The following is a 27,049-nucleotide window of genomic DNA, read 5'->3' as shown; positions in this document are numbered from 1 at the left end:
AACTACAGCTTCCTGTGTTGCCAAACATATGACTAATATTAAGTATGGTTAGTGGAAACAAGCCAACTTCAAACCATAATTTATAATGTTGGCTTGTTTTCACTAAGGTATAGGATTTGGATGACACAATAAACTACAGCTAATATAAAGCAGAAGCCTCCATTCTCCACTGCAAGGTGACGGTGGGGAGTCTCAGTCTCAGTAATTTCAACTATAGTCATTGTCTCTATAATAATGAGAAGGTAAATTTCCCTTTGATGAGGTGGGACTCCTACTTCCAAGAGCAGAGGCCATGCACGATTCTAAACCTTGTCCTCTAAGAGGAGGCTGTGAATAATCTCTGGGGGATTAAAAACTAAGTAGAATGAAAATCAACATATGAAAGTGTGCACTGGTTTACTTTTCAATAAAAAGATTTTGAAAGATACAAATATTGCTAGTAGTGTATGAAGTCTTTTTAGAGGACTTGATTAAATCACTTACTACTTCCTTTGTTTCTCCGTTATTCTTTGAATTGTAATCCTTTGGTTGAAATTTCCAAAGCAGTGATAAGTCGGTTAACAGAAGTGGAACTTTCAATGGATTTCTAAAAGCTACTTCCACAGTTATTGGCTCTATTAAAAAGAAAAGTCAATGTATGTATTTAGGGAGGTTATTCTTATAAGATGTGAGAATAAACCAAGGCATTCATAATTTAAAAGCTTATCACTGCAATTCTATTCCATAAGCAACTTTGCTGAAATAATATTAGTTTTATGTGCCATTTTTAAAAATGTGTACAAATTTTTTACCTTCTACTACACCAAGTGGAAACCTAGAGTTATCTGAAAACTTATTCAGACAATACTGTGTTGGCTGGAAATTAGAAAGTGCTGTGCCTTTGTTAGCTGCAGCCACAGCTTGCTCTTCAAGTTCCTTCCATTGATAGGAGAATTCAGAGTCATATTCTTGATCAAGGCTTATGTGTGTTGCTGCCTGTTTTTCACCTAGTTGTGAATAATAATAAAAAATCACAATCACTTCAGTACACCAGAGAGTACCAAACAAAAAACTTTTTCTGTTTTTATTACAAATGGTGAATCAACTTTCAATTGGGAGACCATACAATTTTCTTAAAATGCCTGTTTCATACATGCATTTTCAAGAGATGGTATGTGTTGCTGGGAGCAGAACTTCAAAGGACAGACAGTGAGACTGAAATCCAGAACAATAAGTGGGTAGGGACATCAACAAACCAGTGGGAGGGGACCAAGGTTCACATATTGAACTAGCCGGCCCAAACTTTTGACTGCAGAATCACTAATATATTTTTTCTAACTTATGAACTAATTCTAAACTACAGTCATACATAGAAGGCTCACAATAGGTTTAAAATCCAGTAGCGGCTGGTGTGAAGCAGCAGAGATGGAAACTGCTCTCCTGACATCAGTGTTGCTAAGCTTACCAGGACGGGGTTGGGGTGGGTTATGGCTGTGTGGACACACAGATGGAGCCAAGCTTTAAGACAACTGCAACTCCTGACTGTAGTGTTTAGTGCAAGAACTGTTCTAACTCTTGGACTGACTGTTTATAGTTCAAACACTTTAGGAGAATGAGCATGATTAGCATAGGAACTGTGGCAGAAAAACTAGCAGCAAGAGGAAAAAATGCCCAGGTACTATTTATTGTCTGGTGCTACAACTGTTAGAGCAGCTTACATGTGAAAGCATCCAAACCACAGCAACCAAAGGCGGCTCGGTTTTTCTGAATCTGTCCATTAGCAAGAACTCCCATTAATCTTATATTTATTAAAGTGAATTAAGGTGAGGAAGGGAAATGCTGAAATCATTCACTTTCTATATATCTGAATAGCACAGAATTAGGCCTTAAAATGCAACAGAAATTATTTATTTATTTCATAAAACTTATATACCATCTGATTGTAGGAAAAACCTCAAAGCAGTTTACAAAATGAGGAAGAAGGATGCTGACTTGGTAGAGTAGGTTGCAGCATTTCAGAATGTATTTTAATGCCCATCTAAACTTAAAAATAAAAATTCCTGAAAACAGGGGGAAAAAACCCAGCACAACAGGAAAAGGGCTGGGCATCAACTTTGCTCCCTGATGTGCTAGTTCACTGTTTGCAGGAAGTTTCTGATGCAGAGGTATATACAAAAGCAATATAATATCCACCTGTAGTATGAAGTGGTACAGTCTAGTCTACCTTCTCATTCTGTAGCATGTACAAATCCAACCTTATGTTAAGGTATGCTATCCTAATGAACTCAAATGGCTTAAGAACAAATCCCCTTTTTTGTGCTAACCTTCTGATGGCCGTCTGTCATGTCCAAAGAACACTCGTGTTGCAGAACTATTAATATAAGGTAAAGGAAGTTGTGGTAATGGCCCATCAGGTGATAGCTGACTTACATTCTGCAAGAAAGAAAAGCAGAACTTGGTCAACTTTTGGCAAGTAAAACTACGGTAGATATTGAGAATTGGAATATACAAAACTAAAGATTTACTAAATGGAAAAAGAAACTCTTTGACACACCAAAGTCCACTTCGATACATGAAATTAGTCATGCAGTGCTTTGAACAAGGACTAGCGTTTATAGCAATTTACAAATACTTATTACTACATGCAAGTTTTGAGTAGTGGGATAGAATTTAGAACATCATATTGTGTCCATAATAAATGACCATCTTTTTTGGAACAAACTGCTTGATACAGAAGCCAGCTGACAGGCATCAGTGAGATGCTAGCCAGACATGGCCCTACATAAAGTAACATGAGCTGTAAGCATTCAATATAGCATTTCTGCGTACGTCATCAGGTAAGGTTAACTTACATTTTAGTATCAAGCAGGGAAAAGTTAAAAGACAATTGCAGAACACTGAGGATAAAAACTGACATCTTACCCTATAAACATAAAGATATTCTCGGAGGAAGGCCCCTTGCTGAGCAGCACTTTGCTTGCTGTCATTGATCAAAATATGCCTGAATGCAGATACGGCATTGTCAAGCTGCCGAAGTGTAAAAGACTGCCGACCAATAGTGAAATTTATATGATCTTCTGCAAGTGACCATCCTTTCCCTTTATAAACTTGCATGGCTTGACAGTAACATCGTAAAGCATGCTTCTTCTGAAAGATAAAAAGTGAAGCACGGTAAATACAATTCCACTTGCCGATGTATTTGGAGCTAAAGAGTAAAAACCCAAAAAGTTCAAAAGGATATTTTATGTCAATATAAGAAGCCATTGCCTTAAACAGCTTTCTGAGATTACTGAATACTGGGGAAAATAAGGGCAGGTCAACAAAAGCCAACTGTGTCCCTAAACTGATAGTAAGGGTTGCATCAGCAGAATGGCTAGGAAAGCAATTTCCGATAATTTACCTTTCCCCTCTACCCCTCCTAATCTGCTCTGAAGGGTCCCCCAATATCTAGCATAAGAATGGTCTTGGTAATTCAATACAGAGTGCTAATCCCACCTGCGTCAAGGTAGCCAGCACTTGAGATACAACTACCTATGTTCTCTTCAGTAGATGGAATGGGAAACATTTCATTTCTGAGTTTCCCCTCCCAAAGATGTAGAATAAAACTTTCCACTCAACTCAAGCAGTATTTAACAATGATCAAGTATTTCAAAGGTGCTAAAACACTATCAAGAGAATTGGAAAATTACAGAATATGTACTTATTTCCTAACACAGAAAACTTACCTGCCCTGCTTTACTATACCTATGGCCAGCCAGTATCATATGAAAGGCAAATTTTCTAACCATAGGACTTTTCATATTTATAAAACAATGTGCAGCTTGCTCGAGCAACAGTGCACTCCGCAGATCTGAATCCTATTAAAAACAGTGAGTGATAAGAGACAAGTTACAATTACCCAGAAAGCACAGTGGTGTCCATATTCTTAAATATAAATTCCCAATTACCAGAGAAGGCTCTGAAGTCTGAAACAATGCAAGGCTCTATAGTATTACTGATGCAGTGAATATATGCCAATTTTATAAATCTTCACTAGCCAACACTGAATACGCTGCATCCAAATTTCACTGCACAGAGCTACAACAGTACCCTTGATGATTTATTTCTCAAGTAATAGCAAACCATGTTTTCTGTACTGCATGTCAAAAAGTGAACTATTTTCTATTTCACTGGTTCTGCTTGACTTTTTAAAGATCAAAGTGAGCTGGTATAAAAAGGAAGTTTTATGGCCTTTGTCCTTGGTTCAGTACTTGTGATGCCTCAAACAAAGGAACTGAATAAACCCTATGGAAAATGCTTGTAGAAACAATATAAAAATGAGTCAAAGCTTAAACATTTTAAGAAGCTTCCTTCCACAGAGCTTGTTGCAAAAATGTAGCGTTCCTTCTAAGTCTCATTTACCAATAGTTCAGCAAATGAGGAGTGTTCTCCAATGAGCAAAACAGTGCTGTGATGTTCATGTTAGTATCCAGAACCACACACAATCATCAACATGAAAAAATTCTCTTAAACTGGTATTTTAATCAATATCCAGATATCAAAACACAGTGGCATACAGATGAGTAAAAACAGATTTAACGCACTACCTAAACCTCCAGCTACTCAGGCTGACATTTCTAACACTCACCATTCCCATCCAAGCGCTCTGCTGCCATTTTTCAACAGAAAAATTAAAGAATAAGAATATAAGCTTTAACATATTTCAATTAAACAAAAAGCAAAAAAGACATGGAACAAGTATGGAATATTACAAGCTAACTTTGAGTTGTAATTCTGAAAGACTAAACAGGAGCTATGTTACCTTTTTAATTTATAACTGAAACATCTCACATAATTTCGAAATGGTTTCAAAATAATTTCTGGACAATTCTAAAATGACACAGGAATAATTCCTCTTATTCAGTTACCTATACAAAGTAGCCTCACACAATCTTAACAGATCCCCAACACGAAATAATTGTATTCACTATTGGTCTTTCTAATCTCATGTTTACTACACGGGGGGGGGGGGGAACCTTATATTGCATCTTGGGCGTTTTATACTTCATTTTAAGACTACTCTGCTGCTATCTAAAAGTGTGATTCTAAGAGACACAAGAAAATGTGAAGAGCAAAACTGTAGCTTAAAGTTTCTTCAATAGTTATACTATCCTACTTGAAAGCATGTGTGCTTCATAACCACAGATTGCAGCATACTGCAAACTATACATTTAACCGCCTGTCAACTTTCCTTCAAGAAAGGCTAGCAGAATGTTCAAAATGAGAGTTTATTCCAGCCTTCATCAACCTGGTGCTGCCCAGATGTTTCAGAGTAGAAGTCCAAAACATATTGAAGGCATCAGGCTGGCAAAGGCTTCCTTATTTTGTGGTCATAACAAGAGTTCTGTGGGTTTCCCATAAATTAACAGATGCAGAGATGAAGCAGCAGAATAGTTTTATGCAATGGAATGCAAATAGTTAGAATCAACATCTGACATGATAATCTTTTTTCCCCAAGGGCCATTACAACTTTCTATCTAGAAAGCTCTATTTTATAATTTAGTTATTTATTAGAAAAAGTTCAAAGAAAGCCTGTCTCATTTCAAAGCACAAGACCAGCTAATAGAAATCTTCTTTACCTCACTGGTTAAACGTATCAGGAGAGCAGCTGCCTCTGAATATTTACTTTGGCTTTTTAATACTTCAGCACTAAGCAGCACACATCTCTCTGCCAGCATCATGTTCCTAAAAGACATAAAATCAAGCCCAGTTACATATATCTTATAATGCATGTTTTATCAGTGGTGCTTGACAGATTAGTATATGAATGTCAGATTAGTATATGAATGGCACATTTTAATTAAACAGAATTACCACGGCCCTGCCTTTATCAAAGGTGGTCTCATTGTGTTCAGGGCTAGAAGGACTAACTAGCACTGCAATATATAAGTTACATGGAGCATCTGCACAGGATTTAACCAGGTTTCTTCTTTGATAAGTTAATTATAAAACTTGTGAGCTCTTGTAGAACTAAATACATGCTTAATTTTAGAGTATTTGGATTTTCCCTCTGGTAGGCGAAAAGTAACTTTGTTGCGGCTGGACTCTGCCTAGTCAACCAGAGCCATTTTATTCAAAAGTTGAACTACAACACCACCACCGCCAGCACCCCATATTACTGGTATTACCCAGAGTAATCATGAATTACCCATTGAGGAATGAAAACAATATTCAGTAAGACTACAATCTATCTTCTACCAGGAAGAACTGAAAATAAATAGCCACACTTACTTGCAAATATCCCTATATGTTTGAATTGCAGTATCCATGTAATGGGCAGGATATGGTCTAGGTGCTCCTGGCTGCAGAAAAGCAGATACTGCTGCCATTTCCTATAAAACAACAATTGGTCATTATCTACTATTTTTGCTACAAAGCTTTTATTACAAACAATCCGTATTCAAGTAAATTTCACATACACACTCTATTATGATTCAACTGCATTTTGCAGCAGGGTGATTTGTGTTTTCATGTATGCTTCTATAAAGTTTAAATGGTTCACACACAAAAACCCCCACAAATCTTCAAACCCTCAGAACTTACAAGAAGATGATTCTACAAGGAAATAATGATGAATATTCAGCAAGGATGCTCAGGTTACCTTTAAAGTCACTTTGAAAAACCTGATTAAAATTGAGTCTGTTTTGTTTTGATTTATTTAACATGGGCTACTAACAGTCACATGTAAGATCAAACCAAGACAGAAGGGAACGTGGGGAATTTGGAAGGGGCCATGTGAAATCTGCATCCTGCTTCCTAAATTCTGATTCCCTTCTCTGAATGTTCTTTTAATTGCACCATCTAAAATGCCAACAACCTCCTCCTCCAACTCTGGTCAAATGCTAGTTATATGCTTCTCTTTCACAATAGTAGATCAAATACTCTAAACTATAGAAGGACTAGATAGCTCAGTTGGTAGAACATGAGACTCTTAATCTCAGGGTTATGGGAGCAGCTGCCGAGACCACATAATACCAGTCTTGAAAGACCTACCGTATTTATCGCCCTATAGGACGCACTTTTTCCCCTCCAAAAATGAAGGGGAAATCTGTGTGCGTCCTATGGGGCGAATACAGGCTTTCGCTGAAGCTTGGAGAGCGAGAGGGGTCGGTGCGCAGAGCGCCCCGCGCGCCGGGCAGACATCCGCAGCCTGGGGAGCCCTGCGGGAATTCCCGCAGGGCTCCCTAGGCTGCGGATAGCAGCCTGCTGCACGGAGCGCCCTGAAGCAGAGCACCCCGCGCTTCGGGCAGACATCGGCCAGTCCCACAAGCTCGGGGGACAGCGGGGAGGCGCAGCGCCGCCATCCCGCTGTTCCCCGACCTGGTTTTGGGGGGGAAAGAAAGGGGGAAAAATTCCTTTATTTCCCCCCCCAAAAAAAAAACCCTAGGTGCGTCCTATGGGACGGAGCGTCCTATGGGACGAAAAATACGGTACATTGGCTCCCAGTACATTTCCGAGCACAATTCAAAGTGTTATTGCTGACCTTTAAAGCCTTAAATGGCCTCGGCCCAGTATACCTGAAGGACCGTCTCCACCCCCATAGTTCTGCCCGGACACTGAGGTCCAGTGCTGAGGGCCTTCTGGCAGTTCCCTCGCTGCGAGAAGCCAAGTTACAGGGAACCAGGCAGAGGGCCTTCTCAGTAGTGGCACCTGCCCTGTGGAATGCCCTCCCACCAGATGTCAAAGAGAAAAACAACTACCAGACTTTTAGAAGACATCTGAAGGCAGTCCTGTTTAGGGAAGCTTTTAATGTTTAATAGACTATTGTATTTATTTTGTTGGAAGCTGCCCAGAGTGGCTGGGGGAAACCCAGCCAGATAGGTGGGGTACAAATAAATTCTTCTTCTTCTTCTTCCTCTTCTTCTTCTTCGCCCCACATTGGGCAAAAGATTGCTTCATGTGCAGGGGTTTGGACTATATGAACCTACTGGTCTCTTCCAACTCTACAGTTCTATGATTCTATGACATAGATGATATGCAACATGACCAAAGGTGGGTAAATGCCAACTCTACAAATCACCCACCTAGCCACCCAACCTGTTTGAATTAGAAACATAGGATATGAAGTATCATCTTGTTTCTGTGTGGGAAGGCAGTATGTCAGATAAAACTCCCTATTCTCTCTAATTCTAATTTGCCAATTCTTTCCAAACCTCACTCCCCTTTCCCCCACCTCTGAAAAAAGTGATAAACACTGTTCACACCAGATTTTAAAAAATGGCTTGGGATTGAATAAAGCACTACCTGTCTCTGGTCTTCAAGATAACTGAATCAAGGCACTACCTTACTCTGACATCAGCTATTACTAACAAATTAAAAGTCATGGATCTATTAAATTTAGGTCTTATAACTGGCTGACAATAGTTTTGAAATGTTTGACTTTCTGCAAATATGAGCATTCATTTCATACGAGTGTAGAGATCCCTGCTAGACAAGACCGAATAGGTCCATTTAGTTATACCAGTGGCCAACAAGATTCCACGCCCAGAAACAGGACATGGAAGGCGAAAACATTCCCCTGCCACCATTTGCCTGTAACAATTGGTGTTCAAAGGCATACTGCTTGAATCATTAAACTGTAGAGTAGGAAGGGGCCACGAGTGTTATCTAATCCGCACCCCTCCAATGCAGGAATCTGAACCCACAACGCTGAGATTAAGAGCCTCCTGCTCTTCCTATTAGGTTCAGTATATCACTCATGGCTATTAGTGACTGATAGACCTCCCTTCTGGGAATCTGCCTAATCCCTTTATGCTTGTGACAACTTTCAAGGTTTCTGGATAATATTTAGCTTAATTCCAGAAGCTCAACATATACAGATGTGTGTTACATGAGATGTGTGTTACAACAATTTCATTTTACTAGGAGGCCCATTAAACTTCGTTTTAGCTAAAAAGAGGTTATCATATAGATAATAGGAATTGTTTACCATTCCAAAACAATCAATATTAATGAACTAACCAGTGCTCCTGCTGCATAAAGCATTGCTTGATCATTCAAAAAGTCTTTCTTTGCTGTATGGTAGCAATTGTATGCCAGTTCATAATGTTGCACCAAGAAACACAGATCTGCCATTTTCCTGATCTGAAGCTCTGGCGCTTCTGGAGGATACCTAAAAATGTAAGACATTATGAAAAATAAAATTTGAGGGAAACAGAACATACCGCATTCTTAATAACACAAGACTTAAACCAAGGTACAGATACTTCAACGTTGTGCTTTCCTGAATTACCAACCTCTGAATGCTCAAAAGAAGGGCACTAAAGTAACCACCATCTCTGGTTAGTATCTAGCAGCTGTTTCCAAACACATGGAATGGATGGATTCCATGGATGAGGATGAATTCATCCCATGAACAAAATGAGAGACTCCATGGAAGAAGTCCTCCAGTGACAGGAAGCTCCTTCCAATCACAGAGCAAAAACTTTGTGGACCAAACTCAGTGACCAAAGGCAAATAGCATAATTTTTGTAGTGTTAAACATCACCTCTAATTTCAGCGGTAATCTGAAGGACAGAGTTTTTACAGGCATGCTCAAGAATATAATACAGATTTCCAATGTGGATTAAAATAGCAGGATTCTTGTCAACTTTTGTGTGTTTTTTTAGTTACAATAGTTGTACAAGTTAAAAAAGGAATAGTTGATAAATCAGCAGTCCCAGGGCATGTAGATGAACCATACCTACTTATTAAAATGCAGAAGTGTTATGCTTTATATCTAGAAGGCATGCAATGGAGGTAGTTAAGAACACGTATTTAACTGATGTTACTAGTGTTAATCAATACCTTTAAAGAAAATCTTCACACAACCATCACCACTAAAAACAAAAATTATAAGCCTAAAGTGGATGCAAGTTTTTAATCTTTGAACAAATTAGGATAACAAACTTAATTGCCTGATGCGAAGGATCATATCTCAGTTTAATAAGCCAAGATGTGCACAGGCCTTCTGTCAATGAATGTAGCCCCTTTCTTCTTCCTTTTTTGATGTGCTGCATCTAAATATGGAATTTTTGATTAAGCATAGTTACATCCAAACTTGGAAATTGTTGTCACCAGCTTCTAAAGAAGCCAGGATCTTAAACTACAGTTTGAAGCAAGTCTAATACCCTGATTTATTCCAAGCCAGTAATCATAGTTTGTTGGTTCAGATATAATGAGAAACTATGGTTAACTGAAGACTTCCTAGTTTAATCTCAGTGTAAAGCTTATTCTCTGGTTTAATCTCAGAGGGACATGGTTCTGTGTGCTAACAGAAGGTCTATACACATTTGAGCTTACTAAGAAGAGATATTATTGTGTGAATACAGCCAATGTGTGAATCAATGACAAGAGAAATCACAAGGAACATATGGAAATCAGTAAGGCAAAACCTAATAGAAATCAAGTACTTGACATTTTTATGGCGAGTAGATCTACTCACAACAAGCCAGAAGTGCTTTTTAGCTCATTTACACTTTTCTCTGGAACTTTACTGCCACTAAACCATTTTTTGGTTGCAGAAAATAGTGAGCGACTCAGGCCTTTCCTGGATATCAACTGAAAAATAAAATGATAATCTTATAGTATCACAGAATTGCAACATAGTTTATTATTTTATGAGCAAATAATGTTACAAAGATTTTTAAACCAATTTAAAGACTGCTTCCCTTGCAAAATCAAGAATTGAAATGTTCAAGTATACTTCTGATGTAGTCTTCAGAAAACAGCTTTTAATGTTTGTGTGTTGGTATGGGCGCAATCTCTAAGTTCAATTAAAAGATCAGGAGAATGGTAACTATCACAAAGTCCTTTCCCTTTCACATGCAAATTCATCCCACTATTCCTCAGACAGCCTTAAATATTACATCTGCACCACCTTTCACCATGGTTAACAAAGCCAGTGTGATGTAGTGGTTAGATCTCAGCAATGAAGTTCACTGGATGACTTTGTGTCAGTTAGTCTCTTATCCTAACCTACCTCAGAGGGTTGTTGTGAGGATAAAATGGAGAGAAAGAGAATCATATAGGCCACACTGAGCTCCTTGGAGGAAAGGTGGGGTATAAAAGTGATGACTAAATAATAGAATCAGGTTTACCAATGTACGTATGACCAGAAATTATGGAGTGAGGGGCTGGATTAGCACTCACCATGCTTGAAGCTAGTGCTGATGTAACCCTTCAACATGCTTCAGTCATTCAGGGGAATGGTGGAGAGAACTGGCACTGGAAATGGGAGGGACTGGGTGAAGGGAGCCGTAAATCTACATGAGGCTCTTCTGATCAGGGTCAAGAGACCAGGAAATGTTACATTTCATAGCTACTGCTAAGGAAACGAAACTCTTTAGAATTAAGCTTTGAATGTCATGCTCTACTCTATGGTTAAGGGTAAGTCTGCAAATGTGAACACAACTCTGAACCCATTTTGCACATGCACTGCAATAAAGCTTTAGTGAAACAACCAAGTGTTATTTTTTAAACAGAGATCTGAGCTGAATCAAAGGTTGTTGTTTTTTAGAAGTCAACACACATTTTCCCTAGTAGGAAATAAACACACAAACATTTTTTATTTATGTGGGTCTTACCTGTCCTCCAAAGAAACAAGATGGTGATTTTTCCTTTGAATGTGGTAAGATTTATGAAAAATTTCCTTTGAATATAAAATATTGAAAAGGATAGGTCTAATAAGGCTGTGTTTGCCATTTTTAAGGCACTATGCACTGCGACTGTTTCATGGTCCTAGTGCTAGAAGCCATTCATGGGAAATTGTAAAGAGAAAGCAGGTTTTGTAGAGTCAGACCCTATATTATGAAGTTTTTAAATGTTATGAAAAGCTGCAAGCTATGTTCAGAGCTGTATAGATCACCCTAAAAAATGAAGTGTTGCACTTTTTAATACTGAAGCAGGCCTTCATCTAAATATAGCTTTCTTCCTAGAGACAAGCTAAGATGATCAGAAGTTATCAATGTCTGTAGCACAGTGATGGAAAACCTCCAGCCCTGGCAAAATTTGGCCTGCAAAGCCTTTACATTTGCCCTGTAAGTCCAGTTTCCAAAAACAATGCCTACCGTCCCACAACTCATATCATATGTGATGCCATGTGCAAGGTAAAGACACAGAAAAGTATTACAGTGGTACCTTGGTTGTCCTACTTAATCCGTTCTGGGACTCCATTCGACTCCCGGAACCATTCAAAAACCAAGGTGCAGCTTCTGATTGGCTGCAGGAGCTTCCTGCAATCAATCGGAAACCGCAGAAGCCAAGTCGGATGTTCAATTTCCAAAGAACGTTCGAAAACCGGAACACTTACTTCGGGGTTTTCGGCTCTCAGGAGCCAAAACATACAAGCACCAAGGCGTTCGAGAACTAAGGTATGACTGTGTATGGTTCAGATGGGCACACCCAAACCTTGTAGAAAGCAGGCCTGAACTTCCCACTCATCAACCAATACCTAGGCTCTAGCTAACCACACCCAGACAGGCCAACCTTGACAGGTAAGCAGGACCACCCACCCTCCCACCCATCAATCATAGAATCATAGAGTTGGAATAGACCACAAGGGCCATCGAGTCCAACCCCCTGCCAAGCATCATTACAAAATCAGAGGATTACAAGTGGGTGAGATCACCCATCTGTCAAAGTTGGATCCTGGGTTACGGGAAGATAAAGATCCAGCCTGTCCAGACAAAAAAGGTTCCCCGCCTATGCTGTAGCAAAACACAGGAATTTTTCATCAGACAAGGCATACTGTGCAGTAATGCTAAAAAAACCCTATTACTACAGAAAAAAATTAAGACGAATTCACAAATTAAAAAACCTACCAGCGGGATCACTACCAACTACCTCAAACTGTCTTAATGGAAGAAACTAGCAACAACCAGATTAGGAAACAGGCTGAAGTAGACGTGTCCCAAGGAGCAGTGTCATTTCTAAACCCCAACCCTCATTACTAATTTAGCAATAAAGTTTTGGGATCTGTCTAAACAGGATAGATTTCTGCTGCTGCAGTAGCAGCAGCAGCACTAATTCCTTTTTTTTAAAGTAACCCCAAATGGTACCATGGAGAAAGCCTTCCACAAACGGCAAGCCACCGCAGAAAATGCTGTTTCTCGTGTTGTCACACACACCCTGGACCTCTTGGGGAGGGGGCACACCAAGAAGGGTGTCACTATTATTATTGCAGAGTCTGGGTCAGTTCATATGGGGAGAGGTGGTCCTTGAAGTATTTAGCTTCAAGGCTCAACCTCTGCGTCTCAAGATGGTGATTTTAGAATATCTGACCACTTCAGTCTTCCTGATTCCTTGATGCATGTGAAAAAAAATTATCCAAAAGTAGTTCTAAGCCTGACACAGGTCCCCTGAGACGGGAGAAGGAAAAGCTAATGATTCACATTCTGTCAGATGGGTTTGGGTTCCTACAAAAAATAACTCCGGGCAACAGATGATCCCATCTGGAGGCCAGAAGCAAAAATGACAAATGATGGTAAGATCAGAAGCGCCACCCAGAGCCACGAGACCAATAGGAGTAACACAAGGCTTTTCTGAAGAAAACGCTCAGTCTTTTTTCCAGACAGCCTGACTGGAACTGAAGCAAGGAGGGAAGGAGTATCAGGAGGGCATTAACTCCAGAAAACAGGCAGACCACTTTGTTGTAAGCAAACATAGACGTTGACTAGATGCCTGTTACATCTACTATAGATAAAACAGATTAAAGTGCATATCTTCCTGAGTTTATTTATCAGCTAGGCAAAAAGGCTTAGAGGGTGAATGACTTACCTGGTCATTAAGTTGCCTGATCGTTTTCTCTATATGTGGCAAAAGCCCTCTAAAGGTAAATTCCTGTATGAACTGTCGAATTCGATCATGATCTGTGAGTGTCAAACAGGTGCCATGAGGTGTCCATGTATTTGACTTCTTCGATTCATGCATGGATGAATTTGGTTTCACATAATCAGTGCCATCAAAACAACCACTCTCACTAGTGTGATCCAATTGAAGTGGATGACTCTTAAAATTATTTGATAAACCATCTACTGAAAAACAAAATATGTAAACAATTACCCATTTAAATAAGCTCTGATACTAGGGATTGGAATTTTAGCAAGTGATTATGAGTTAACTGATATCCCACCTTTCTAAAATGTACTGAAAGTTACTATAATTCAGAGTGGTCAATCCTCTGTATACAACATATTTTACAGCTACTATTACTCCATTCCAAATTAGATTAGTTGTATTTTAATCAAATCATTATACCAATATGCAAAATAAAATATAAGTGTATGTTAGATTTTCCCAGTCTACATGGATACATTAAAGGTAAAAGGTAGGTAAGGGTAAATGACCCCTGGATGGTTAAGCCCAGTCAAAGAATAATTATGCAAATTTTGCTAGTATTGTTTCAAAAGGGGACTGAGACAATGAGTTAGTAGTTTGTAGGTGGCCATCAAAAGAGCTCATAGGAGAACTGAGATTTGAGGTGGGGATTTGCAGCTCTTATCCAGTGCTTTTTTTCTTAAAAAATGTTTAGGGATATGCTCATTTTCCTACTAATATTGAAATACTACCCCTCAATGAGGCCAAACTTAGATTCAGAAAATGTTTAGGGGCATGCATACCCCTGCATCGCCCAAGAAAAAAACACTGCTCATATTACACAATTTTGATGGCAGTTACCTTATTATACCATGATGAAATAAGGGCACATTCTGGCATGATTATAATGGGACCTGCAGTTGCAGTATTCTGATAAACCACTGGTTTATTTTTATTTTTTAAACTAAGTTGTTATAAAAAGAAATATACCTTTGGAATCATTACCTAACCCATCCAGTGGTATAAAGTGATCAGAATTCTTATTTGAAATTACTGTATATGGGCCATCTTCATAAGGTTCCTGTCAGGATAAAACATACAAAAAACAGTTTCAACTTTCTGAAAATGTAACATATTTTACACTTCTATAAATCACTAATTTATTTCCTCTCTCCTCCCCACTCAGCGGCTCTTCTCCCACTTTGCTGTTTCAAAGCGAGCCACGGAGGAGGGAAGGAAGGGGAACCATGGATCCTCTGCTCACGACTGCAGCAGATCCCCCCGCCATCCGTAGGCACCCGCTCCATAACACGCACAGACATTTCCCCTTACTTTCTATGAGGAAAAAAGTGAGTGTTATGGTGCAAAAATACGGTAATTTATTAAAAGAAATAAACAGACTCACATACAGCAAAAGGAGTGAAGAGACCCTTCAGTATAGTACAGAAAAAGTTTTCAGTAAAAAAATATACCTGGGTTTGGATAGTGTTTTTCTGAAGATACTGGCTCCAGGGATCAGGAATCTGTTCGTCTGCTCCTCGATTAGACCCACGAGAATTTATCTTAAGTAAATAGCACCCCTGAGTCCCATACCTCTGTTTCATTTCTTCATAAATTGAATCAGCCCTAAAAATTGTAAAGTATTACAGAATATTTTCAAACATCATCCTTCTTGACGGGTAATGCAACTTCACCTTTATTCCTGGCATGTTCACGTAGCCATTACCCTGCCCACCTGGGCAGCTTCCAGCATGAATAAAAACATCAAAAGATGAAGATTTTGAAAACAAAAGAAGAGGACAGATGAACATTTAAGAAGAGGCAAACATGGTACTGATAGAAGATTTTGGGAATGTAGTGCATAAAGAACAAGGGTTGTTTCTGCTAGCTCCACTGTGCATGTTTACCTTAGATCTAACCCATGGGTAGGCAAACTAAGGTCTGCGAGCTGGATCAGGCCCAATGGCCTTCTGGATCCGGCCTGCAGACAGTCCGGGAATCACTGCGTGGATCGCCAGCATGCACATTCTTTCCCTCTCCTTCACATGGCGGCAGCAGCGACACCTTCCTCCCTCCTCCTGGCTTCTCCCCACCCTGCCTAGAGGAAGGGGGCTGGGCATTGTTGGTGCCAGCAGTAGTAGCGCTCAAGCAGCAGCCGTTTTAAGCAGCCCCTCTCCAGAGCCCTTTCGCATGCCATTCATCATCCCTCCACCGCCGCCAGCCCCTGCTGCTTGCAAGACACAGGTAAGCAGCCACTGGGGCTCATTGTGCGCTTGCATTATTGTTTTTTTCAAAATATAGTCTGGCCCCCCACAAGGTCTGAGGGACACTGGACCGGCCCCCTGCTGAAAAAGTTTGCTGACCCCTGATCTAACCCATTATGTTCAAGCCAATTCTAATGTGAAATATCTGTAGGAGTCAGCTTCCCTGTAGGATCCATGTAATATGCCTGCAGTGCCAGGACAGCAATAAACGGCATAAAATTGTGTTGGCACATGCCATTTTGTAAATCGCCCCACCCTGAGCACTTATTTTTTTTAAGACAGAACAGAGTTCTTTCCTAAGGTTACTATTGTAAAGTCAGGTTAAGAGCAGCAACACATTTGCAAAAAAACTCTTTCACCAGTTTATGTTTTATATTGTTACGGGCTAATTCTGGTCCTAGTGACTAACTGCAGACAACCATTTGAAAAGTCCAATTTCCTATTTAAAAAATGCACACATCCCAGTTGTACACAATGGTAGCAGAAGGTACTAAATAACAAACTTTTAGAGTGTTTTGCAATATCAAGCACTTGCATTTCCTGACTGCTTCATGGAAGAGCTCATGAATTTTTCTGAAAAAGCACCATTTTTTATTCTAAAGGAAAAAACATGTATGACTTAGAACACAAAACCCTAAAAGAATTTCCTTAACATGAGCCAGAGGAATCACACTTTATCTAGGAATCCTCCATGACCAAAATATCTGATTTAACCTATTTACTTTAAAAGAATACAGCTCTCTCTTTTGGGTTATTTATAGCGGCATAGTCCTACATGATTTATGCTTGTTACAGCAAGTTATATTAGACACATAGTTTTTGTACACCAGAAAGAATTACACCTGTATGTTCAAGAACTGAGGATAATGGAATTATCTTAAACCATGTAGACATTAGCAAGTTTAAAATCGGCATTTCAGAAATCTTATAAAGTGTCAGAGAAGCCACTTAGACAACCCTACTCACCTTTGTTCCTCTCCTAAACTCACATCATGCAACAACACATAGTATTTGAGGGTGTTTGGAATGAACCATTTTGGATAAGAGTATTCATTACTATGTTGAATCTGATGCTGCTCTTGTGAAAGCTTTAAAAACTGTTCCACAGGTTCAGGTTCACTAGATGACACCACGAGCATACCTTAGTTGACATTAAGGATGAACCACAAGTTCACAAGTTAACCAAGAACTAGTTAATGGCTTGGGTATTGTTCCAGTAACAACTTCAGTGCTTCTTTTAAACCTATGCCTAAATTACATCTAAAGAAAAGCTACAAGTAAGTCACTTGTGATAAATATAATAATAATAATAATAATAATAATAATAATAATAATAATAATAATCCATCTTTAGCAAGACAGGTGGCAGCTAACTGAAGATAAAATACTGTCTAAAAATAATGTTGTATAAATGATGGGCTCATTGCAGTCTGTTTGCTATGCTACCATTAGCTAAATGACTGCAAGATTATTCTTTGATAAAGTACTAAAAGCTGGTCTGTACCCAAGAATCCTCACCCAGCTACAATCCTCATATTGCAAGCAGTGATTAAACCAGGAAGCCTCCAATTATGTTTATCAGCATCAGAACAAGCCAGGATATTACAAAAGTTCAAACCAAGAATTAATATCCTGGCTTGTTCCAAAGATGAAAACCACAGTTTACCATTTCAGATGAAATGTGAAACCATAGTTAATTAAGGGCTTCCTGGTGTAATTGTGGCTCGTTCAAAGGGAGGTGCAAAGGGGTTCTGTACAAGCAAGAACACATAAAAACAGAGTAATTTAAGGTTCTGAATAATGCAGGTTTTTGCTGCAATTATTAGCAATTCAATATCAAACAATTCAAACACAAACAAAATGACCTTAAGCACCATATACTCCCAATTAATTCCGATAAAGATTTTGGAAACAGAATTGCTTTGTTGCAGTTCCCACCTTTTAACAAGCTTCTTTACTAGCAGATGTAGGACAGAAGCATCTTATATACAACATACATTTATCTTTCTGTTCCAAAGGATACAGGCTACATAGTGGTTTAGGAATTCATGGTCTGATGATGGCATAGACTGAAGAAAGCTCTCTCGATAAGCCTCAAACCATGGAGTGGTAGCTGAAATAAATTAAAAAGATATCACAGAAACATTTAAAATGAAGAGACAAGCTACTATGCTATTAAAAAAAAAAGTAGACAACTTAACTGCCAGCAGGAGAGGTCTTGGAAAAAGTTATTAAGCTTAACAGCAGCAGTAATTAGTTATTGAGCACTTCTGCAGTATGATTTGGACAAAGATTAGAAGAAACTATTTTCACGATTGCAATTCATAAAGAAAGGGAAGCTAATGAAGATTTCATTCATATGGTTCACAATATATTCCACGGCGTACTGCAACATCAGAAAGATTTCGCCCCTCTGCTACTCCCATACAATTTGATTCATACTGCCATGCCTGTACAACTACAGCTTATCAGTAGTATAGTTTTGGGAATTTTTCATTTATTTGAACGAAAACAGAATTCACGCTAAAAAAACAAACACAATTTTGGAGTGTCCTGGTTTTTACTTTTTGAAATATGGCAACCCTATCTGTAAGTTACTCAGAAGTCAGCTCCAGTGAGTTCAATGAGATGTAGTCTGATGTCTGTAGTCTTAAGCGTGTGTATACATAATTTTTATTCAGTTTTCAAATAAACAGAAACAACTAAGACTAAGCAAGACATTGTAACATACAAAGGAGTTGAGGAAATGGCTGGGGAGAAAAAAGGGGAGGAGAGAATTAGGGAGGAGAGGTGACAGAAGGGCCCCAATACAAGATTCACTGATTATTATTTTAAAGTACAGAATAACAAAATGTAAAATGGATTGGTGAACTGCATTACAATGCAAGTGTATATATGATTGCAGCCTACATTTTGTTAAAATTCTAAAATCAGTTATATCATTTTTTGCAATTCAAAATTACAAGTAAGCTCCACTTAAGAAACCTGATCTAATGCTGAGGTTATTCAGAGAACAATCAAAATATATTAAACAAAAAGCAATACAGCTAACATACATTGATCTAACACTGGCAAAGGGAACCTCCAGGCTGCAGAACTCATTAGGCCCACAAGGCTGTTTTTCCCAGATGCTAGGTATAGGTCTGGAAGGGTCACAACTGGTCATGTACATTCAATGTTACGAAAATCACACGTTTATCATAATGAAACTGGTTATAGGTATAGTATAATTCTAAATTTGAAAAACATAGAACAGGAATTTGTTTTGTTGTCATAGTTGTGGTTAGATGAGCACCTTTCAGGTTTTGTTACCACCACAAGTATAGTAACCAAGACTACTATTCCCTTCTAGTAAACCCACTGTATAGATTTCATCTTTTTTTCTTTTTTTAAGACTGTAAATGCATTGCTTTCTTACAAATACCATTAGAAGCTCACAGGCACCTCACATTCAAGTAAAGGCCCAATTCATTTGTTAAAGCATAACCCAGTATTTTAATATTTTAATTCTGGAACGTAAACACCACTTTTGTACCATTCAGCATAACCATCATCACTTTTTATATATTTTACTTATGTATTTATATACCACTTAATCATCCATAACTTATAAGCAGTTTATGTAGAATAAAGAATTGTGGTTTTTTATTTGCTTTTCTGTTATATCTCGTTGACAACACATACTATGTTACAGTCATACATAAAAATAAATAGCATGGGTATCAGTCATAAACATATGATAGTAATAATAACATAGCTATATTTTTCCAAGATTATTTAAATCATATATATCTTGAGTTAAACTTCCCTTCCACTCTTTCCATGGTTTCCTATCTACTATCCTTTTAACTGTCTTTTCTTACTCTACGAAATTATTTTCATTACCTTACATCAGGCATGCCCAAAATCCGTTTCAGGGGCCTAATCTGGCCCACTGGTCGGTTTAATCTGGCCCCTGTGGCAGTTTATTTCCTGGGGTAAAATCCTAAAAAACCTCAACAACTTCAATCCTAAAAAAAAAGTTGGCCCTTCATTTCATTAAATCTGGCCCTCCTTGAAAAGTTTGGACACCACTGCCTTACATAAAGGCTCTCCTCCTGAAGGGAGGGGAGTGGTTGTGGGCGGGAGCCCGAGCCCCGCCTCTAGCAGGGGGCGTTAGCCCCCTGCCTCCCACTCACCTGGCTGGCGCCCACGCCCATCGGCGGGCACCCAACCAGGTGCCTCCGAGGGGGCGTGTACAGCAGCCTTAATACGGCGGCGCCAGCCCCTCCTCGGCCTCACTCTTCGTCGTCCCGTCATCCCCCATAATCTCACATTATAACATCTACTGCTGAGTATTTTTTTCAATTCGTTATGATTATTTTCTTGTTATACTTTTCCATATAATCCCTATATAATATCCAATCCTCTTTCAGTCTCTTAGCATTTTTATTTCTTAATTATCTGTCATACTGGCTATTTAAGTATTCTAACATTTTGAGATGTAATTTTTCTCTTGATGGTAGTGTATCTGTTTTCCATTTTTGTGCAAATAGAATTCAAGCAGCTGTAGTCACACACATCCATAGGGTAATTTTTTTTTGGGGGGGGGGATTTCTGTTGTTACTATTCCCAGAAGAAAAGCTTCTGGATTGTTGGGAAACATTCTTTTAAATATTTTCTTAAGTTCATTATACACTATGTCCCAAAATTATTTAGTTCTCCTCCACAATCACCATAAATGATAGAGTGTACCAACTGTTTCTTGGCATTTCCAACATTTGTCACTTTTAGATCTAAATATTTTGGCTAGTCTGCTTGGCGTCATATACCACCTGTGGATCGTTTTTAAACAGATCTCTTTTAACACGTAACATGCAGTAAATTTTAAATTTATTTTCTTTTTCTTTTTCAAATTGTGATGGTTGTTCTGTGAACCCCACTTTTTGTCTGCCTTAAATTTGGAGTTAATTTGATAATAATTTAGCCAATTCAACACATAAATTCTTTAATCTTCTAATTTTTTTTTCATTTTTAGTTCTCCTTCTGAGAAATCTAACAACTCATTGTAGGTACCCCACTTAACCCCCATGTTAATTTTTTTTTCTTGTCTCCGCTTCTATCGGGAATAATCACCTTGGTGTTTAGTTTTCCAATGCGGTTTTATCCCCCCCCCATACGCTAATTAATTTTTCCTAATAACATGGTTAGAGAAATTTTTGTGTATTTCAGCTTTGCCATACCAATACATGAATGCCAACCATGTTTGACGTCAGGTCCCTTTAAACAACTGTGTGTTTTCCAGCAAAACCCAATCTTTTATCCAACATAGGCAGGCCGCTTCAAAATACAATTCTAAGTCTGAGAGTGTGAAACCCCCTCTATCTTTTAGATCAATAAGAGTATTATATTTTATCCTGGGTTTCTTCCTCCTCCATATAAATTTAGACAGGTATTTTTGCCATTCTTTTAGAATACATCATTAAGTATTGAGATCGTTTGGAACAGAAATAACATTTTTGGGAAGATATTCATTTTTATCACTGAGATTCTCACCATTAAAGATGAATGCATTCTGCCCCATATATCTAGGTCTTTTTTCATTTCTTTCGAAATCTTCATATAATTGGCCTTGTAAATATTATGATTATTTGCCATTAACCACACTCCTAAATACTTCACTTTTTCCTCTATTTTCCAGCCAGTAATTTCCTCTAATTTCCTTTTAGGGTGATCATCCAAAGTTCCAAAGTTAAGACTATACTGTCTGCGAAAGTTTTGCTCTGTTTTATAGTTTTGTCTGCCCACTCTTATTCCACTAATTTTATCATTGTTTCTTATATTTTGCAATAAAATTTCTAGGGTAAGAATAAATAATAGCGAGGAGAGCAGACATCCCTGTCTAGTTCCTTTCATGATATTAGATTTTTCTGAGATAATATTATTTACTATAATATTTGCCCTTTGTTCCTTATATAAAGCATTGATACCTCTTAAGAAAGCATCACCTGGTTCCATTTTTTTTTTAAGTACTTATTTCATAAATACCCAGGAGATACTATCCAACACTTTTTCTACATCAAGGAAGATCAGGGTGGCCTGTTTTTCGTTATGCACCTCTAGGTAAAAAGTAAGTTAAAAGCAAGTTAACCTTCAAGTCTCGTATTTGGTAGCTAGTGGTTCTAGCTGGGAGCTCTGATTGGGAGTGTCCAAGTGGAATCAATTCAAGTGGACATGCATTTGGTGCCAAATCTAAAAGGTGCTAAATACAAACCCAAGGGATGCAGGTGGTGCTGTGGTCTAAACCACTGAGCCCAGGGCTTGCCGATCGGAAGGTCAGCAGTTTGAATCCCCGCGATGGGGTGAGTTCCCGTTGCTCGGTCCCAGCTACTGCCAACCTAGCAGTTTGAAAGCATGCCAAAAAGTGCAAGTAGATAAATAGGTACCACTCTGGCAGGAAGGTAAACAGTGTTTCCGTGCACTGCTCTGGTTTCACCAGAAGCGGCTTAGTCATGTTGGCCACATGACCCAGAAAAACTGCCTGTGGACAAACGTCGGCTCCCTCGGCCAGTAAAACGAGATGAGCGTCGCATCCCCAGAGTCGTTCGTGACTGAACTTAACTGTCAGGGGTCCTTTACCTTTACATAAATACAAGCCCCGCTTGTCAAGGAACAACTGGAAGCAGAGTTTAAAGCTCCCAATTGTTCCTTTGCAGTTGCATCTTTACCTGGCCCAGCATAGAGAAAAATACCTCATATGACCTCTGCTAAAGGAAGAGTAAGCTATAGTTTCCCCACTGTGCATTATCCAATACATTTCCAATATATGTCTCCCAAAGAGATTTCAACAAAGGGGAGAGAGAGAGAACTGAAGACCTAATAGCAAGAAATATAAAAAAGAGAAAAATCCTCTGCACATTCTGGATCTAACCAAAGTCTAAATGAACTCAAATTCCTAGTGCCTGCTTCCTCTATCTGAGACATACTTAGAAAAGAGTGGAATTGCCAAACACATAATCAATTTAGGGAAGAGGAAACCAGCAGACTTCTCCCTTAGTTTCAATACCAATGCTTCCTTCCATGCAAGTCCCTTTTTGCAGCCCAAGTGGCTTGCCAAGGGAGAAAATAGTAACCACTGATGTCTCGAGCACTGTCAATTAAGTTTCTGTTTATCACACAATCACATTCAAGATTAATCATAACAGCCTTGTTAACAATGAAAAGAACTAACTTTTCCCAGGAATAATGTGCTGGGCAAATGCAATATATCACAGGAATGCTGTTGTAGTGAAAGACAACCAAATTCCATGCAACAAATGAGCAACTATACATTTGTTAAGCTATAAACTACAAGACCCTAAAACAAAATATGATTAACAACAACCCAGCTCAGAAAAATATGGTGGGTAGTGAACAGCAGCTTACAACTCATCTGAACACTACTATTATTTCCAATTATCACAAAAAAGTTTTTGTTTAAAAAAGGAAAAGGAGGCAAGCATTTCTGGAAAGTCAAGCAATTTAAAATTCAGCATGCTCAATCAAGTCAATAGAGAATGATTTTCTCTTCATTTTGATCTATGGAATAATCACAATTGGATTTAAAAGAAAAGGTAAGATCTCAGCAACCATCACCAATATTTATTTCTAGGAATGAAATCTATTCTAAGAAAAGTGTAGTAGGGTGGTAAGAATAGATGGATGGGTTGCATAACAAAGGAATAGAAAGGACTATTTAGGAAACCCACACCAGTCACACAAAATACCTGAATAAAACGTGGATGTGTTCAGTCCCATCAGTGTGTCTTTCCAACTACTGTACCAAGGAACACTAGCTTTAACTGAGAGATCTGACAGAGAAAACATGGAAGTATTAAACTAAGCAGGTAGTTTGTATACATTTCATCTTCGTTCAGGTTTAGGAAGCTTCCTTCATATGCACGTGAAAATCTACTGGATACATGAAAACCCTTAAGCTTCCACTGACGTCTCTGGACATAGGACACTTTCAGAACCAAACATGAAAAATATAAAACCAAGAGCAATTTGTCTGGAGTGAACTGCAACATTCTCATTCTCTTCAGAATTTGAATATTTTAAAGCTCCTGAGAAAGCAGGTATATTTGACAGAATTTATTCAGTAACATTGAATATTTTAAGCATTTGTTATAGGGTAACTGTGTCTTACTAAGAACATAACTAGGTTTAAACATATGGGATATTTACAATATCAATCTACAACAGTTGCTTACTGAAAAAATACCTAAGTAGCATTTTCATTTTGGGGCTTATTACAAAAAAGACTTATGCTCACTGAAATATTCACACACCCCTAAGTCTTCATCTTCTTCTTTAAATGCAGATATTGTTCAAAAGAGAAAATGGCATTTCATGGGGTGGGGGGAGCAGGGAAAATCAGCCAGACAGAGAACATCACTTCGAACACACTTTTAAGGCAATCCCAGCACAATCACTAAAAAAACTACCTAAACAATATTAACAATCTATATTAACTATATTTTTCTCCATTCAACAGGTATCATCAGTCATGGGAACACACACATACACTCATCACAAGCCTGGCAACTCTAAAACTATACTTAATGATATGATAAAGTTGATAGTCTTTCCTTGGACTTTGTTATTTTAACTCATGTGCAATTTTATAGTTTTGTTTTGCATCTTTTAATTTTTGTCTGCTGCTAAAATTGTTCTGTTTTTTATACATTATAAAATGAAATAATATTTTTTTAAAAAATTAACTGGAATACAGAAAATAATGTACTTGCAAAACCGAGACATACACCTAAGACAGACAACTGATTACCCAACTAACTATAACAAGAGACAAGAGTTTTTCAGGAACAAATAATGAAACTTCTCACATGGTCAGTAGTCATGCCTTTTGACATGTCCAAAGCATTTCCATTGCCCATGCATTTTCAAATATATTTAATACTTTGAGTAGGATACTTCAGACATGTCAAGGGGCATATAAAATGTTTTTGGGGTTTTTAAGTGTTTAAAATACTGGGTGTATTTTAAAATATACTATTCAAAAAGTCTGTTCACACCAGCTTTTCCCCCCTGAGAAATATCTCAGGAACACGAGTTGTAGTTCACACCATATCCTCTAAGTGGAGAGTGACATATTAGTGCTCCAGTTCTGGGTTTTACTGGAGTCCTACTTTCAATAAAAGATCCTTTCTCTCCCTCTGTTGGGGTCTCTCCGTGATCTGTTCTTAGCCCCCTGCTATTCATTCTCAATCAAGCTCAAGGCCAAATTCCATCACGACAGGCCTTCCAGAAGCTGCATGCCAGTGGTGGGTCCAAAGCCAAAGAACAACAAACTGTTACAGTAGGCTATATTCCAAACAAAATCAGAGGTTTCACACACACACAAACACACATGCATCTCTCCATTTGGCAAGCAAGAGACATGATCACAGTTGTAGAACACATTCCAGCCGGGCAAAAACACTCAAAGATAATGAGCAGCAGGGCTGGGGTGAGGGTATCCAGCATAGGCAAAGTCCTGACGGCCAGAAAGGAGCCTGGAGAAATACATTGGGCCCAAGTTCCCAATGCTGGCTCTACATAGCCCTTTGGTAATTTCATCAATTTCTATGTATATCAGTCCTATTTATATGCAGACAACACCCAACTCTCTCTCCCACCCGCAAGCTGTCCCTCCCCACTCCAATCCAATCTGCAACTGCCTCTTTGATATTTCTCATTGAATGCTTTGTTATAGCCTCAAACTTTTTATGTTCAAAGACCAAACTTCATATTTTCCCCAAAGCCCTACTTTTTCTAACCTTTCTTTTCTCACTGGCATTATTACCATCCAGTCACATTTTGATGCCTAGATCATCTTTGTTCCTCATATTCAAACCATAGCTTTTCCCCTTGCAACACTGAAAAACTATAATCCTTTCCTTCTGCAAAAACGAAGTAGACTAGTCCTGACCTAGTTTGCTGCAATCTTTTCCTCTCTAGACTTTAATTGTCTCTCAGTCTCATCATATCTATCTAGTACTCTGCTGCCTATGTCATTTGCTCTGATCATGACAAAAGATGGTATATAAATTTAATAAATAAACAGATAAATAGATAAAACACTTCTTAAATCCTATGTCGGTTACATCTCCACTCCTAGATCCAGTACAAGTTCCTTGTCCTTTTTTCATGGCCTTGTTCACCCTCACACCCCATTACATATTCTTTTTTATATCCCAACAGCCCTACCCATGATCTTTCCTTCTAAAGCTCCACCATTTTCTACCACCTGAAGGTCTCCTGCAGCCTCAGAACATGTTGCCCTTTCTCTCTCATGCTGCTCCATGTGCTTCAACAGCCTCCAAGAACATCTGTATGATGTTACATCTCCTTTCCTTCAAATTACACTTTTTCCATGAAGACTTTGGCATAAAGTGTTGGTAGATAAAGTGATAAAACACTTGCTTACACTTTCACATTTTCAAGTGTAGCTAACCTGATGCACTAGCACAAGCCAGTGCAAGGACTTCCACTAACACAATGGGGTTTCCAACCCTCAAAAAGAACTGCTCTGAAGGATCGTGAAAACCCCCAGAATAGCACATGAGAGGGGAGGAAATATAGTTCCATATGCAAGTAGAAATGTTTACGCTGACAGAACAATTGTATTACAGTAGCACTGAATTCCATTCAAAGTTTCTTGGGTAGACTTGTCCTCATATACTCTGAAAGGTCATGCACTCTGCTTACACAATATAAATAAACAAAGAAATAACAACAATTTTCTCTGTTTCATTTGCTGCTTATACATACAGTATGATTACATAAAGACATGGGGTAATCTAGAAAAGTGATGCATGTACAGCAGATTTTCAAGCAGAAAGGTTCAAGTAATAAAATTATTTCCACGGAGCTTAACTTCTAGTTAGGTGTTTCTAGAAATACAGTCTTAAAGACAGCCTTTGCAGGGTTTTTGTCTTCCACTACCAAAATAC

General features: G+C 38.5%; 1 protein-coding gene across 14 annotated transcripts in view; it reads right to left on the bottom strand.

Annotated features, from left to right (window-relative positions):
- Positions 1-27,049, bottom strand: part of TRAPPC8 (trafficking protein particle complex subunit 8) — a gene marked incomplete at its 5' end in the record, with an annotated part of 50,170 nt that overhangs the window by 16,768 nt on the left and 6,353 nt on the right. For 2 of the 14 annotated variants that reach the window (XM_083517636.1, XM_083517642.1), the window contains 16 exons: positions 484-614; positions 792-986; positions 2,304-2,412; positions 2,902-3,126; positions 3,705-3,836; positions 4,607-4,627; positions 5,598-5,703; positions 6,250-6,350; positions 8,980-9,130; positions 10,442-10,557; positions 13,774-14,030; positions 14,803-14,893; positions 15,285-15,438; positions 17,043-17,217; positions 18,100-18,189; positions 23,822-23,905. In XM_083517636.1, the coding sequence (XP_083373762.1) occupies positions 484-614; positions 792-986; positions 2,304-2,412; positions 2,902-3,126; positions 3,705-3,836; positions 4,607-4,627; positions 5,598-5,703; positions 6,250-6,350; positions 8,980-9,130; positions 10,442-10,557; positions 13,774-14,030; positions 14,803-14,893; positions 15,285-15,438; positions 17,043-17,217; positions 18,100-18,189; positions 23,822-23,905 (2,138 nt within the window). The remainder of the gene's footprint in view (positions 1-483; positions 615-791; positions 987-2,303; positions 2,413-2,901; positions 3,127-3,704; positions 3,837-4,606; positions 4,628-5,597; positions 5,704-6,249; positions 6,351-8,979; positions 9,131-10,441; positions 10,558-13,773; positions 14,031-14,802; positions 14,894-15,284; positions 15,439-17,042; positions 17,218-18,099; positions 18,190-23,821; positions 23,906-27,049) is intronic. The other 12 variants (XM_083517643.1, XM_083517644.1, XM_083517645.1 and 9 more) reach the window with 7 other exon arrangements.

This window comes from Podarcis liolepis (genome assembly GCF_965112155.1).
Source record: "Podarcis liolepis genome assembly, chromosome: 8".
NCBI classification, from domain to species: Eukaryota; Metazoa; Chordata; class Lepidosauria; order Squamata; family Lacertidae; genus Podarcis; species Podarcis liolepis.
The sequence above is the reverse complement of the archived record's forward strand: the minus strand, read 5'-3'. Positions and strand labels throughout refer to the sequence as shown.